The sequence below is a fragment of the Nicotiana tomentosiformis genome, chromosome 12 (genome assembly GCF_000390325.3).
Source record: "Nicotiana tomentosiformis chromosome 12, ASM39032v3, whole genome shotgun sequence".
Classification (NCBI taxonomy): Eukaryota; Viridiplantae; Streptophyta; class Magnoliopsida; order Solanales; family Solanaceae; genus Nicotiana; species Nicotiana tomentosiformis.
Window position 1 is genome coordinate 30,503,408 of NC_090823.1, and position 14,115 is coordinate 30,517,522.

The 14,115-nt window shown below is 34.5% G+C and overlaps 1 protein-coding gene across 1 annotated transcript; it reads left to right on the plus strand.

The window, feature by feature from the left end:
- The first annotated feature begins 11,571 nt into the window (after positions 1–11,571).
- LOC104098488 (9-cis-epoxycarotenoid dioxygenase NCED2, chloroplastic) lies at positions 11,572–13,729 on the plus strand. Its single transcript, XM_009605236.4, has one exon. It carries the CDS (start codon positions 11,637–11,639, stop codon positions 13,440–13,442), a length of 1,806 nt encoding a protein of 601 aa, XP_009603531.1. The 5' UTR covers positions 11,572–11,636; the 3' UTR covers positions 13,443–13,729.
- The last annotated feature ends 386 nt before the right edge of the window (positions 13,730–14,115 follow it).

A 14,115-nucleotide genomic window follows, 5' to 3' on the forward strand; every position in this document is an offset into this window, starting at 1 on the left:
AAACGCTAAGAGTTGTCCGCGATGGCCTTTTGGCCAGTGCTCTTCGCGAACGCGTCAGTTGCTTCGCGAACGCGAAGGACACCTGACACCCAGTCTTTAAGACTTCTAAAAATTGGGATTTAACCCATTTTTCACCATCTTCACATTAGAACTCGGCGTAGAGACGATTTTGAAGAGGAATTTCATCCCCATTTCGTAGGTTAGTATATTTTAACTCGTTTTCTTCCATTTCCATCAACACCTATTGATTTCTAACCTTTAATCTATGCTCTTTCATGGTAGAAATTAGGAATTTGGATAGAATTGGAGATTTTTGTAAAATTGAGATTTAGACCTCAAATTGAGGTCGGATTTCGAAACTAATCATATAATTGGGCTCGGAGGTGAATGGGTAATTAGATTTTGGTTCGGAACTCGGGTTTTGACCAAGCGAGCCCGGGGTTAACTTTTTTTGACTTTTTGGGAAAAGTGTAAAAATGTTTGCTTTATCTATTGTATATGATTTTTCTAGCATTGTTTGGTGATATTAAGTCGATTTTAGTTAGATTCGATTGGTTTGGAGGCGAATTTTAGAGGAAAGGCCCCGGTTGACCTGTGATTTGGTTGCAGAGCGAGGTAAATTATGGGTCTAACCTTGATTTGAGGGAATTAGGAACCCTTAAACTATATGCTATGTGAATTACGTGTGTAACAGCGTGTATGCAAGGTGACGAGTGTATATATGCCGTCAAAATGATTGTTTTCATGTCTTTCTCGTATTTCATGAATTATCTCACTCCATGCCTTAACTGTTACATACTTTAATTATTTTTTATACCGTAATTTGTTACTTATCATTAATTATTCTTATTTTGAATTGTTCGTTCCTTCCATGACTCCGTGATTAGATGTTACTTGCCTCAATTGTCTTACTTTCACACCTTAACTGTCACATACTTGTCTTGTTTTGTTGCTTTTGTATTATTTGTAGTATTTCTTTGATTGGTACATGGTTCATTTATTGCTTTGCTTTCATATTTCTTAGTTGTGGAGATTCTTATAAAATGAGCTATTGAGTTGATTGCTTTTATTGGTCATATTTATGGATCTGGTTGCTCGCCGCAATGGTTGTGATATGGTGGAATAAGGGAGGATTTTGATAATGATTATAATGATATGGTGGGATCGGGTTGCGCGCCGCGATGGTTGTGTACGTAATACTTGATATTGATAAATTATGACATGGTGAAATATGGGAGGATTATGACATTGATTATGATGATATGGTGGGATCGGATTGTGCGCTACAACGTATTTTATTTATCATTCTTGATATTGATAAATGATGCTATGGTAAAACAAGGGAGGATTGTGTGTGTACGGTGGGATCGGGTTACGCGCCGCAATGAATTGTGTATGTTGTTTTCGTTGATGCTATTGTGTTGATTTCCAGCATTTTTACATGAAATTATGAGATCGGTTATTCTGGGTTCTCCGGCTGCGAGGATTGAGTTTTTTTCCATAAATTAACTGCCTTACTTTTATTTTCTGTTTTCTTTTCTTGTTATTATTATACTGCGTACAGGTTATTATAAGTGGCCCCCCTTAGCCTCGTCACTATTTCGTCGAGGTTAGGATCGGCACTTATAGAGTATATGGGGTCGGTTGTACTCATACTACACTCTGCACTTCTTGGGCAGAATTTGGAGTTGGTCCCAGCGGTGTTCAGTAGAGTTGCTCGGATCTAGCTATCGGTGGAGACTTGAGGTATAGTTGTACTGCATCCGCATCCCTAAAGTCCCCTTCTACTTCGTTTTAGCTGTTTATTTTAATTCAGACAGTTATGTTTATTTCAGACCATTATATGTAGTTTTCTAGACGCTCATGTATTCATGACACCAGTTCCGGGATTTGTAATTGGATTCTATCACTTATTAGTTTATTATCGTATTTCAGACTATTCGGTTGTATTATTGTCATATAATTTGGAAATTGCTAAAAATGGTTAATAGATATAGCTAACTTTGGCTTGCCTAGCAAGTGAAATGTTAGGATCCATCGTGGTCCCGAAGGTGTGGATTCCGGATCGTGACAAGTTGGTATCAGAGCACTAGGTTGCCTAGGTCTCACGAGTTATGAGCAAGCTTAGTAGAGTCGAGAGGATCGATACGGAGACCTTTGTACTTATCTTCAAGAGGCTATGGAGATTAGGAAAAATTTCGCTTCTTTCCTTCTCTATCGTGCGATTTTATTCTATCATTGACAATTGAACCATTCTATTCTTGTTCTCTTATAGATGGCAAGAACACGCACAACATCTGCAGCCGGACAGGAGCTGGAGCCCCCTCTGGCAGCTACTACCAGAAGCAGAGGCCGAGGTCGAGCCAGAGGCAGAGCTTAGCCTAGAGCTTGGGCAGTAGCACCCGCAGTGGAGACTCAGGTGGATCATGGGGATGAGGTCCCAGCTTAGACCGTACTCTTCGGACCAGCTAAGGCCCTGGAGAGGTTCATAGCCACTTTAGTGCTTCTGGACGCTCTAGTCCGCTTGGTTGGCCTTATGGAGAGTGTGGCCAGACGGGTGCATTTCCGGTGGCACCAACCATCTCTCGGGCTAGGGGAGGACCACAAACTCCCGCTACTCACACCCCAGAGCAGGCGGCTCCCCTATATCAGACTCCAGCAGCCCGGCCAGCTGGGGTGGTTCAGCCGGTTATTGCGGCACAGGCCAGTGATAGGCCTGCTATGTCTTCTGAGGCCTTGTTGAGGCTGGATAAGTTTACCAAGATATTTCTTGTTCATTTCAACGGTGCACCTTCTGAGGACCCACAGGATTACTTAGATCATTTCCATGAGGTGTTTTGCAATATGGGCATTGTTGAGACCAATGTGGTCGACTTTGCAGTGTTCCAGATGACCGATTCTACCAAGAAATGGTGAAGATATTATATGTTGACTAGACCAGTTGGTTCGCCTGCACTTACCTGGGATCAGTTTTCACAGCTATTTCTGGAGAATTTCATTCCTTTCACTTTGAGAGAGGATTATCGTAGGCAGTTTGAGCATTTTCAGCATAGTAGCATGACTATTACCTAGTATGAGTCATTTGAGTTTACGATCTAATGATGGAATTGGACAAACCATCATGAACGATTGTATCACAAGATTAAATATAGTTTATCTTGATTATGGGAATGGTTTAATTCTTACGTTTTGTGCTAGTACATTTTACATGTATTGAACGAACTAAATAGAGATAAGTATTTTTATACTGACTTAATAAAATAAATTCTCTAGCCATTAAATGTACTTATACTCTTAATTTTGACATAATTATTATTAGTTGTGTATATTATTATTGTTTAGATTTATTAAAAGGTGATATTCTTTCGCGAGTCAATATGCCTAGTAAATTGGATAATGATAGTGTAAATTGGCGAAGTAATAGTTATCTGATGTAATTCATGTAACGATTTAGAGATGGATGATACGCCTTTATGAAAGCTTATAAGTTTTCATATGTAAACCCGACCACTAAATTTTGGATCCGACACATAAAATAAGTTAAGCGAAAGTTTAAAGAAAATATTCAATAAATTAAATTATCAATTAATTAATTTAATTGATTAGTATCTGAATCTTAACATGAGAAGTTAAATAAGATTTAATGGATGAATTTTAAAATTGAATAAGGAGTGCAATTACAATTTATTAGTGGAAAAATTTGAATTTATTATATTGGTGGATGTTAATTTCAAAATTTAAAAATTAATTTCATAATAGGAAGCCTTATTAATTAAATTCTTTGGTCTCTGATGTGCCTAAATAATTGGAAATAAAGAAAATCCTTTTCATGGTGGAAAAGAAAATCCAACGGGTTTTGAAAAGGGGTTTTAACCTTTAAAACCTGCTATAAATACATGAAGTTTTCCATCTAGAGGAGGGAGAAAAGGGTGGACACAATTTCAGCCATATTTTCCTAGGAATTTCGCCCACACAAAATTTCTATTTTAGGATGTTATTTGGGTAACAAACTAGAAGATCATGGAACGTTTGGGGATTGTGATCGCGTGGGTGATGGTGATTCCGTAGAGACGTGGAACTGAAGATTCACGTGACTGAAGAGTTGTGTTCACACTTCAAGAGGTAACCCGTAAAGCTCCGTTTATGCTAGTTGTCTATATTAATTACATGTAATTTTGATATTAATTTCTTCTCCTTCTCATCTAAAGAGGCTTTCTTCTAAACCGAGCTCGGGACCAGCCCACCGGCAACCTTGAAAAAAGAATTCTTTCTCTCTCCTCAGCCCGATTGGTTGGAACCACTTCGTTCGACGGATCATAGAACTATGTAGAATTGGACTATCACACCCTCTATTCTAGCTTATCTTCCGATGCAAATAATAATTCATCAATAGTAACTTAAATATGAAAATAAATCTCATTTCATTTTGCTTCAGTACTAATTAATCAAAACATTTGCATGTATTATCGATCTCCTAATTATATCATTTTTAGTAGTTTCTCCACAACAGATGCCAGCCGCTTGGTGATTCGTCCCTTTCAAGCCAATAAAATGAGCTGCATGAAAGCCTATTTTTCCGGTAAAATATTTCTTTTAGTAACAAGCATGGACTGCAAACTCTCAAGAAATTGTGAATAAAATGGGTATCATTCTTTTTCACTTGTTAACCATAGTTAAAATTTCAATCAATGAAAAGTAGAATCAACTCACAATTTACTTTAAAATTATGGACGACCTTAATTATGCAAACCCATATCTATGTCATTAAAATTATAACAAGAAATTCAATTATGTGGTTTGGCACCGACTGTGTTAGTGGACCATATATAGTGAAGTAGGCACAAGTTGGTTAGTGATGCAAAATTTGAGAAATGTATCTTTCATTCTCCCACTCAGCCTTACCTAAATTGGCTAACAATAATGAAACGGTAACTTGTGTGAGAAAGGTAGCATGTGCTGTTTGAGTGATTTAGAACAAAAGGTTTCCTTCCTTACCTCTTTTTCACTAACTCAATTCATTTGGTTATAGTGCGATAGCTATTTAAAAATAGATTTAATGCCTTTGGCTCAAGACAGAGAAGGTGCAAGTTATGTGATCAAAGTTGGAAAACATTTTACAAAAAGTAATAGTATAAAGTTTTGGGAGTACATGACGACTACTTCAAAATAATTCAAGGGTTTTAGCCACATTTCTTCACAAACGACGAATAAATGCAAATAGAGAAGCTAAGTATTATTGTACTTTTAGAAAAGCAAGTGCAGAAATCGAATAATGAACGCATAAAATCTTACTGACTTGTACTGTTTTCTCTGGTCGTTTTAACAAACTGAATTCGTTTCAAATAATTTGTTGCGTTACAAAAATAGGAAAGTATTTATTTTTATAAAGTTACCCTTAGTGCTCCAATTAGTAAAATTTTAATTAAGTGAGACGTTTAAAAGAGATCAGATAAAACTAAGTTTAGATAAATATTAGTATTATGACTGACAGATACAGTAGTTTGTAGTCTCTCCAAGAAATGCCAAACTTTATTTCATTCTTTAGTGGGACTCAACAAAGATCATGACTAGGTTCTTGGCACTCTTTTTGATTCGGCAAATCCTTGATTGTGATTTGTGTGTTGTTAGTGATGGTAATCCTAGGTTTAGAGGACAATGCACATGGCAATTTCGAGAAGCCAAAGGTTTCTAAATTCATTGGCTAAGAATGCATAGGACCTAAATTTAATTTGACACATAATGATCTCTCATGTTCCACTATTATCTTATCAAAATTGATAAAATGATGTGATCTTTTAAGATTCTAGATCATATGACTGACATAATTATATTATAACTATGTTGTAATCGAATGGAAATAATGGTCTCATTGGCTAAGTGTGATCTTAAGTCTAGATCTTCTTCTTTAGGATTAATGGTCTTATCACGATTAAATAGACATGTGTTTAGTTTGACTAATCTCCCATATGCTTGGGCAAAAGTAAGGGGTGTACATGGATCGGATTGGTTCGGCTTTTATCCAAATCAAACCAACTATATTGGTTTGGATTGGTTCGGCTTTGTCGGTTTTTTTGGGTTTCTCGAATTTTTTTTGTTACATAAATATTATTTCAATCTTACTTTGTTAAGGTTATAGATAAAGTTTTGACAAGTGAATATATATTTAATAAAAATCGAAAGAACTTACAATCATATGATCTACTAATATATTCTTATGAGAGAATTTTTTTAGTAACACATGATAGTTATTTTTTTAGTCGTCTAACAATAATTTTTCGTTGATGCTTTTAAGGTTAACCGAATTTAATAATTAAATATAAAAATCAATATGAAACCTAAATAATGATATGATCTATTTAATTTTAATATTATCTAAATACCATTTCAAATCGAAAAATATAAGAATTTAACAGATCTTGATAAATGAAAATAAAAAAACAAAGAGATTGGCGCATTTCAATAACACGTGATAAGAAAGTGATGGTACAACCCATTATTTAAAGTAAATAAAAATAGATGCACTTCATAGTTCTATTAAATATTACATCTCATGAGAAGATGCCAAATATTTCTAAATAATTTTTGAAGAAAATTTTATAATAAAGTCTTAAAAGTATATATAAAAATTATATATTTATATGTCGGTTTGGTTCGGGTTTTTTCACTTAATACCAAACCTGCTCGGGTTTTTTAATCGGTTTGGTTTGACCTTTCGGTTTGGTGCGGTTTTCCGGTTCGGTTTGAACACCCCTAGGCAAAACTTAAATCCTTATTATAAATATAATATTTTAAAATTCAAATGAAACGACTACAAACTACAATACTTGCATTTAAAATATTGAACTGAGATATATAAAATATTAAGATAAATTACATAAAATGTATTGCCGAAAATATTTTTGCAAACTAGCAAGTTGATACTTTTGAAACAAGACTATCGCATTCGGGAGCGGATGTACCATAGTAGGTACGCGTTCAACTAAATCTATTATTTTCGACACGAATCATAAATTTATGCCTGGAAAAATAAAAAAATCCAAATTTCTTTGCGCTCTTTGGTTTTATAGAGAAAGTTAAGCGCATTTGTTTCCGTTATCAACATATAACAAATTAAGTTCTTTCTACGGCTCCTTTCATGTCATCTGTGACAGATTAGGGTAGAGGGAGGAGACAGAATTAGAGATAAGAAAATTCAAAAAAATATTATAGCGATTTAATAGTTTATGGTAATATTAGTCTTGCACTCTCGTATATTTGTTGTTTCTTTTGTTTCAATTAACTTATTATCTTGTTGTTGTTATTGCTTGTTGATTTCTACCATCTTTTTTCATTTTTCTAGAGTCAATGATTTTCGGAAACAACCTCTCTATTTTCAAAAGATAAGGGATAAGGTCTGCGTACATACTGTACTTCTCAAACCCACTTATCAAATTAACTACTAGGTCCGTTGTTGTTAGATTTAATAGTTTGTGGTGAAAGTTTTGTATAACTTTCTTTTCTTTTAGGCAGGGGATAAGATTCTTACATAAGACAATATGAACAGATGTACAATGTTCTTTATAAACACAACAATTATCATTAGCATTCCTACAATAAAAGGAACAATAAGAATATGATTAAAGAATTGTGTAGAAGATCTTCTCAATCAATTCGCTTAACTCTTCTCGAGTAGATAGTGCTTTCCAGATATTTTATAAATGTTTTTTTTTGGCAATATACATGCAATTGTACCATAAATTATTTCATCACATGTTACCATTGCTACTTCCCTTTTTCAACACCTTCAGATTTTGTAGCAGATTTTTATTCTACTAATGATTACTTTGTAATTTGCGAGGATAATGATTAGTTCTTAATTAAGTTTGATTCAGATCTTGGGAAGACTATGTCATACCTTACTTAATAAATTACTGTCAATAGAATCTATATATGGTTTCGAAAATTAATTTGGATGAAATATATAAAAGATAAATTCTGGATAGTTGGAACCAAAAGCTGTGTAAAAGCAATTAGAAGGCGTCAAGTAGAATTTGTTTGGTTGGAGGGATTAGAAAGTATAATCGTAGTAGAAAAATCTTGTGTTATACATTTCTTTTTTTTGCTGTCTTTTACATTTCTGATATACTAAGAATTATCCGCGAATAACATACATCTCAATTAGGTATTTATGGTAAAAACAAAAATTAGGTATTATATTAGGCTTGATACAACATGTGATAGGTAATTTTAGTATTAGCAATATGAATAATATTGATTTATATATAAATAATTTCTGCATTATAATCCATGTATATATAACTAGTCCATTAATCAAAATGACTCGTGGGGTTGTTTGACATACTATCTAGTTATGCGGAAATTATAATGCAAAGATTATTTTAATCCCCTTTGATCTCCTATGTTGGAGCTATAAGGCCTTTGGTGATTCGAACTCACGACTCTAAAGATATAGGTGAGCGGTACTGACCATCAAGGGCGGACCTACAACATTAGCTATGGATTCCCAGGAATCCAGTAACATTTGCGTAGACCCTATATTTATATTAAGAAATTCAATAAATATTTATAAATATCTAATTATGAACCCAGATATTATTCCATATTAATTTAAAATTACGGTAGGAACCCATAAACTTCAAATTCTGAATCCGTCCGTTGATCATATGAGCAACGCCTCTTTGTCTGTGTGTCCATATACTTCAAACCGGACCAACGGTTTAAACGAGACTCTCTTTCCATCTGAAATCTACGGAAAGCAATTTTATCAACTACTATCACTTTCATCCCTTTTATTCCTCTTTAATTTCTTTGAAAGGGTTTCAGTTGCAGAGTGGACCACAATCTATGAAGCCCAAACAGGGCCGAAGCTGTAACCCTATAGTAGCTTTGATGTTACAGAGTATTGTTCAATTTGATCTGATTGCTGCAAATGTTCTGATTGAATTAGCATTTCACATGTACAATTGAATTCGAATGACAAAACTATGCCAATCTTCATCATATAATATGACGAGACATTATCTCATATCGTATTCTCTTATTTAATGTTATACACATACTAGTATTTTACTTAACAACACAATAAGAGAAATACGTTTCTCATATGTCCTCAATATCTAAAATGGCATTTTAAAGGGTTAAGTTAGTACAAAAAAGCATCCCTTTGTTTCATTTTTTGCGATACATTTTTCTCTAATCTATCCCAATTATCCTATTTATTCTTTTTCTAATCGCTAAATGTTGTTGCCTGCACTTTTGTTTCTCGTCGTATGGTTGATGTTTTCGAGACTTCCATATGTTCACATTACCTTATTCAAAATTCTATATTCTTAAACACGAATTATCAAATAAACTATCTTAGTACTCACCCTCATTTAATTTATGTATCATATTTAGTCTGTTCAAAAAAGAATAATATACTTTTTCATTTAAAATAATTACTTTTAATGCGATAATTTATGGTTATACATAGAGGTGGTAAAATGATTAAAATAAAACAGTTATCCACTCATATTATTCATTAAAAAATAGGTTGGATAATGAACTATTTAAAAACGGGTCGAATATGGATAAAAACCATATTATCCACTTAGAAAATAGATAACTAATGAATAACTAATGGATTTAACTTTTACATTTGTAAAACCTCAAATTGAGGTTTCTCAAGTTTGGGAGATTAGAAATTCTCCCAAAAGTAATTATATTCAAGAAATCATGGATAATATGCATATCCATAATATCCGTCAGGTATCCCGTTTTTTATTCGTACTAAATATGGGATGAGTCGGTTAATTTATCCGTTTTTTGAATTACTCATTTTCGACCCGCTCATATCCGACCCGACCTGCACGTTTGCCACCCCTAGACTCATACAAATGCACATAATTTGTTTTAGATCACTAAGTTTCAAATTTTCTTTTTCCTTAAACTTAATGACAATCAAATATTGCCATATTAATTATGACGGAAGAAGTATTAAGGTTGAAGGAGTCAACGGAGCGCGTTAGGAAGTAGGCCGGGAAACGCTTTTACAGTTCCTGCAATTTTCAGGAAACGCACAAAAATCAATTAAAAGTTGGCACTCAGTAGAAGGCAGTACTGCTCAGTGCTGACTACTGTTTTGACTGAGTTATTTTGCCCTCTGACTTTATTTTCCATCTCTTATTGGTCCTTAATTCATGCACTCCTCCAATAAGACTGATTTCCAACTTTTGTAATCAGAAATTATTTTAAAAAATCCAATGTTGATGCTAAAACTTTGGAACCAAACAACTCAAATAAATTACGTTCTTTCTTGGAACCAAAAAACTCAAAAACTTTTTGATACCTTTGTTGCTGAAAAAGATACATGTCTATTTACTTTATTTAATACTCCATTCTGCTACTTTAATTGATTTGTTTTTGGCTATTTTCACATATAATAAAAAATTCATCTTTTAACATTAATTAACAATGAAATTTATCGTGTTAACATTTCATATCACTTTAATTTATTCATTGGAAACATAACAGATGCTCTAAGATTCTTTACTTCAAGGACAATTTCAGAAGTAAGAAGTTAATTCCTTTTTTATATTCGAAAAAATCAAAAATTATGGCCAAAAAATTAATTAAAGTGGACCGGAGGGAGTATGAAAATAAAGTATTATATTTTGAAGAGTTAAAGATTTTCTTAAATGTAATTTTTTTTACATACTTTAAATTTTTTTTGTAATTTTACACTACTGCATTTCTTCTCCATACTATTGTGATTTCATGCTTGCTTGGAGCCGATGGTTTATCTATCACATAAAACCTCTTTATATTTCTTCTCCCCAAACCTAACTAAATTGAGTCAGTTGTGTTGTATTACTTTTAATCTTTTTATTGGTAATTCATTTCAAATACAACATTTGCACCCTCTTACCCCCACTTTCTTTCTTCTAACTCTATCTTACGCGGTTGATCCCAAGTGACCTTCCCACAAATTCACCAACAAACCACTATGTTTTTAATTTTTCTTTCATTTTTTTCATATCCGATATATTCATCAAATTAATAAATGCAATACACATTTTTTTATATATATAACTATACTAAGGTAAGTATATAAATATTATATTAATTTATAAATATTCAGATTAAATTATTTAATTTGATATAAACAATGTGCCCATACTCTCCTTCAACTTTTTCGTCCTAACACAAAGGTTGTGATGGAGTAGTAAGCATTTCTTCATCATTAACCAGAGGTTTCGAGTTCGAGTCTCTAGGTATCAGATCGTCTTTGTTAGGAAGTGCTTTACCTCAACGTGAATTTTCTGGCGTGAATTCGAATTTAATCGGGGCCCAATTTGAATACCGGACAATAGGTGGGAAACCAAAAAAAAAAAAAATTCCTCCTATCTCTCTACCCCTACCCCTACCCCTAGTCCTACCCCTTATGTTGCTCCCAAGTGACTATCTCCCAAAATCCACCACGTGCTCTTCTCTTAGATGTCTAAGGTGGACCTCCATTCCCATCTTTACCATACACACTCCCCTCTTTTTCTCAAACACATACTTCTATTTAAACCCTTCTTTCCCTCTCTCTTCTCCCACAATCCTCTCTTTCTTCTGTTCTCTCCCCTCTTCAAAATATTAAACACAACAAGAAAATGACTTCTACATCTGCAAATTATAATACTTGGGCTAGAACCCAAAATACTCCTCCCTTTTCACCTTCAACTTCTTATTCTTCTTCTTCAGTTGATTTTTCCCTCCCTACAAAATCAATCTCCAAGAAAAATCTCACCATTAGAAAAACTAACATCCACTCTGCTTTACAGTCCCCTGCTGTACTCACTTTCCCAAAACAGAAAAAACAAAATCCAACAATTCCCAACAAACATTTACAGTCTCAGCCTCAAACTCCTGACTGGAATCTTTTCCAGAGAGCAGCAGCAAAAGCTTTAGATATTGTCGAAAGCGCGTTAGTCTCACACGAACTCCAAAACCCACTTCCTAAAACAGCTGACCCACGTGTACAGATCGCCGGCAACTTCGCTCCGGTGCCGGAACAGCCCGTTCGGCATAGTCTTCCGGTTACAGGGACAATCCCCGATTGCATTAACGGGGTTTATGTCCGTAATGGTGCTAATCCGCTCTTTGAACCAGTAGCAGGTCACCACCTTTTTGATGGCGACGGCATGATTCATGCCGTCACCATCGATAATAGCTCAGTGAGCTATTCTTGCCGTTTCACTGAAACGCAAAGATTAGTCCAAGAACGTGAATTGGGTCGCCCTGTTTTTCCAAAAGCCATTGGTGAACTTCATGGCCATTCTGGAATTGCGCGACTATTGCTCTTCTACGCTCGTGGACTATTCGGCCTCGTGGATCATAGCCACGGCATGGGAGTGGCTAATGCCGGATTGGTTTACTTTAACAACAGACTTTTAGCCATGTCAGAAGATGATGTCCCGTATCAAGTTCAAATCTCGTCTTCTGGTGACCTTCAAACTGTTGGAAGGTACAATTTTGACGAGCAATTAAAAAGCACAATGATTGCTCACCCGAAAATCGATCCTGTTTCGGGTGAGCTTTTTGCTTTGAGCTACGACGTAGTTCAAAAGCCTTACTTGAAGTACTTCAAGTTTTCCACATATGGGAAGAAATCGCCTGATGTCGAAATCCCATTAGACGTTCCGACCATGATGCATGATTTTGCTATTACTGAAAATTATGTCGTAATTCCCGACCAGCAAGTTGTGTTCAAGCTTCAAGAAATGATCAAAGGTGGTTCACCAGTAATTTATGACAAAGACAAGAAATCCAGGTTCGGGATTCTACCCAAAAATGCTAAAGATTCGAAGAATATTATTTGGGTAGAATCACCAGAAACGTTCTGTTTTCATTTATGGAATGCTTGGGAAGAGCCAGAGACAGATGAAGTAGTTGTCATTGGCTCATGCATGACACCACCAGACTCAATTTTCAACGAATGTAATGAGAATTTGCAGAGTGTTTTGTCCGAAATAAGGCTCAATTTGAAGACCGGCGAATCGACGAAACGGGCGATAATTTCATCATCAGAACAGGTTAATTTGGAAGCTGGAATGGTTAATAGGAACAAACTTGGCCGAAAAACACAATATGCTTATCTTGCAATTGCAGAGCCATGGCCAAAAGTGTCAGGATTTGCAAAAGTAGACTTATCAACAGGGGAAGTTCAGAAGTATATGTATGGAGATAAAAGATATGGAGGTGAGCCATTATTTTTACCAAGAAACGTAAATTCGGAGAACGAAGATGATGGTTTCATTCTTGCATTTTGCCATGACGAGAAGACATGGAAATCAGAACTGCAAATTGTGAATGCTATGACTTTAGAATTGGAGGCTACTGTTAAGCTTCCATCTAGAGTTCCATATGGATTTCATGGGACTTTTATTAGCTCAAAGGACTTGCAAAATCAAGTATAGTACTAAAAAAGTATTATTGGTATATACGTAAATATTAGAAGGGTAGAAATTAAGGGTGAGATAATTATACTACAAGTGTGTTAAAGAGGAGATTTTCAGAAACCAAGCTTGAAGCTTGTAGGTCATGTGTATGTAGGATTAGAAAGGCTCAGATGGTTTCTGTTATCTTTCTTTTCTCTTTTTGCCAAATACACTATTATGTGTTTTATACACTTTTGTTTCTCATTGTATATGAGTGAATATATTTATACGTATTGGCAGTACTATACTAGTTGCAACAAACTCGAGTATGACTATGATGCTCAACTTTTATCATGTTTTTCTCTATGATGGAGGAGTGTAAATTTTAGCATAGAATGAGGTTATTTCTAAAATGTATACCTCTTACATAATAATTTGGATCTTTATACTACTTATATTGTGTTTAAGCATTGTGAATGAAAATTTTCTTGGTAAGAAACATTTTATCCTCTTCAATAGGTGTATGTATTCCGAGACCAGATAAATTGAGCAAATATATTTCGAATACTGAATATTTAAAGAAAATAATTTCATAGGAAATGGTGTTCTTGATCGGACATTTCTTCTGATGTAAAGGCGTTTCAATAATTTCATGAGAGAAAGGAAGTAAAATGTATGAATCTTATGATAGTTTTGCGCGAATTTAGATTAG

Coding starts and splice junctions, on each gene's coding strand:
- LOC104098488 (XM_009605236.4), top strand. CDS start 11,637: ATGACTTCTACATCTGCAAATTATAATACTTGGGCTAGAACCCAAAAT.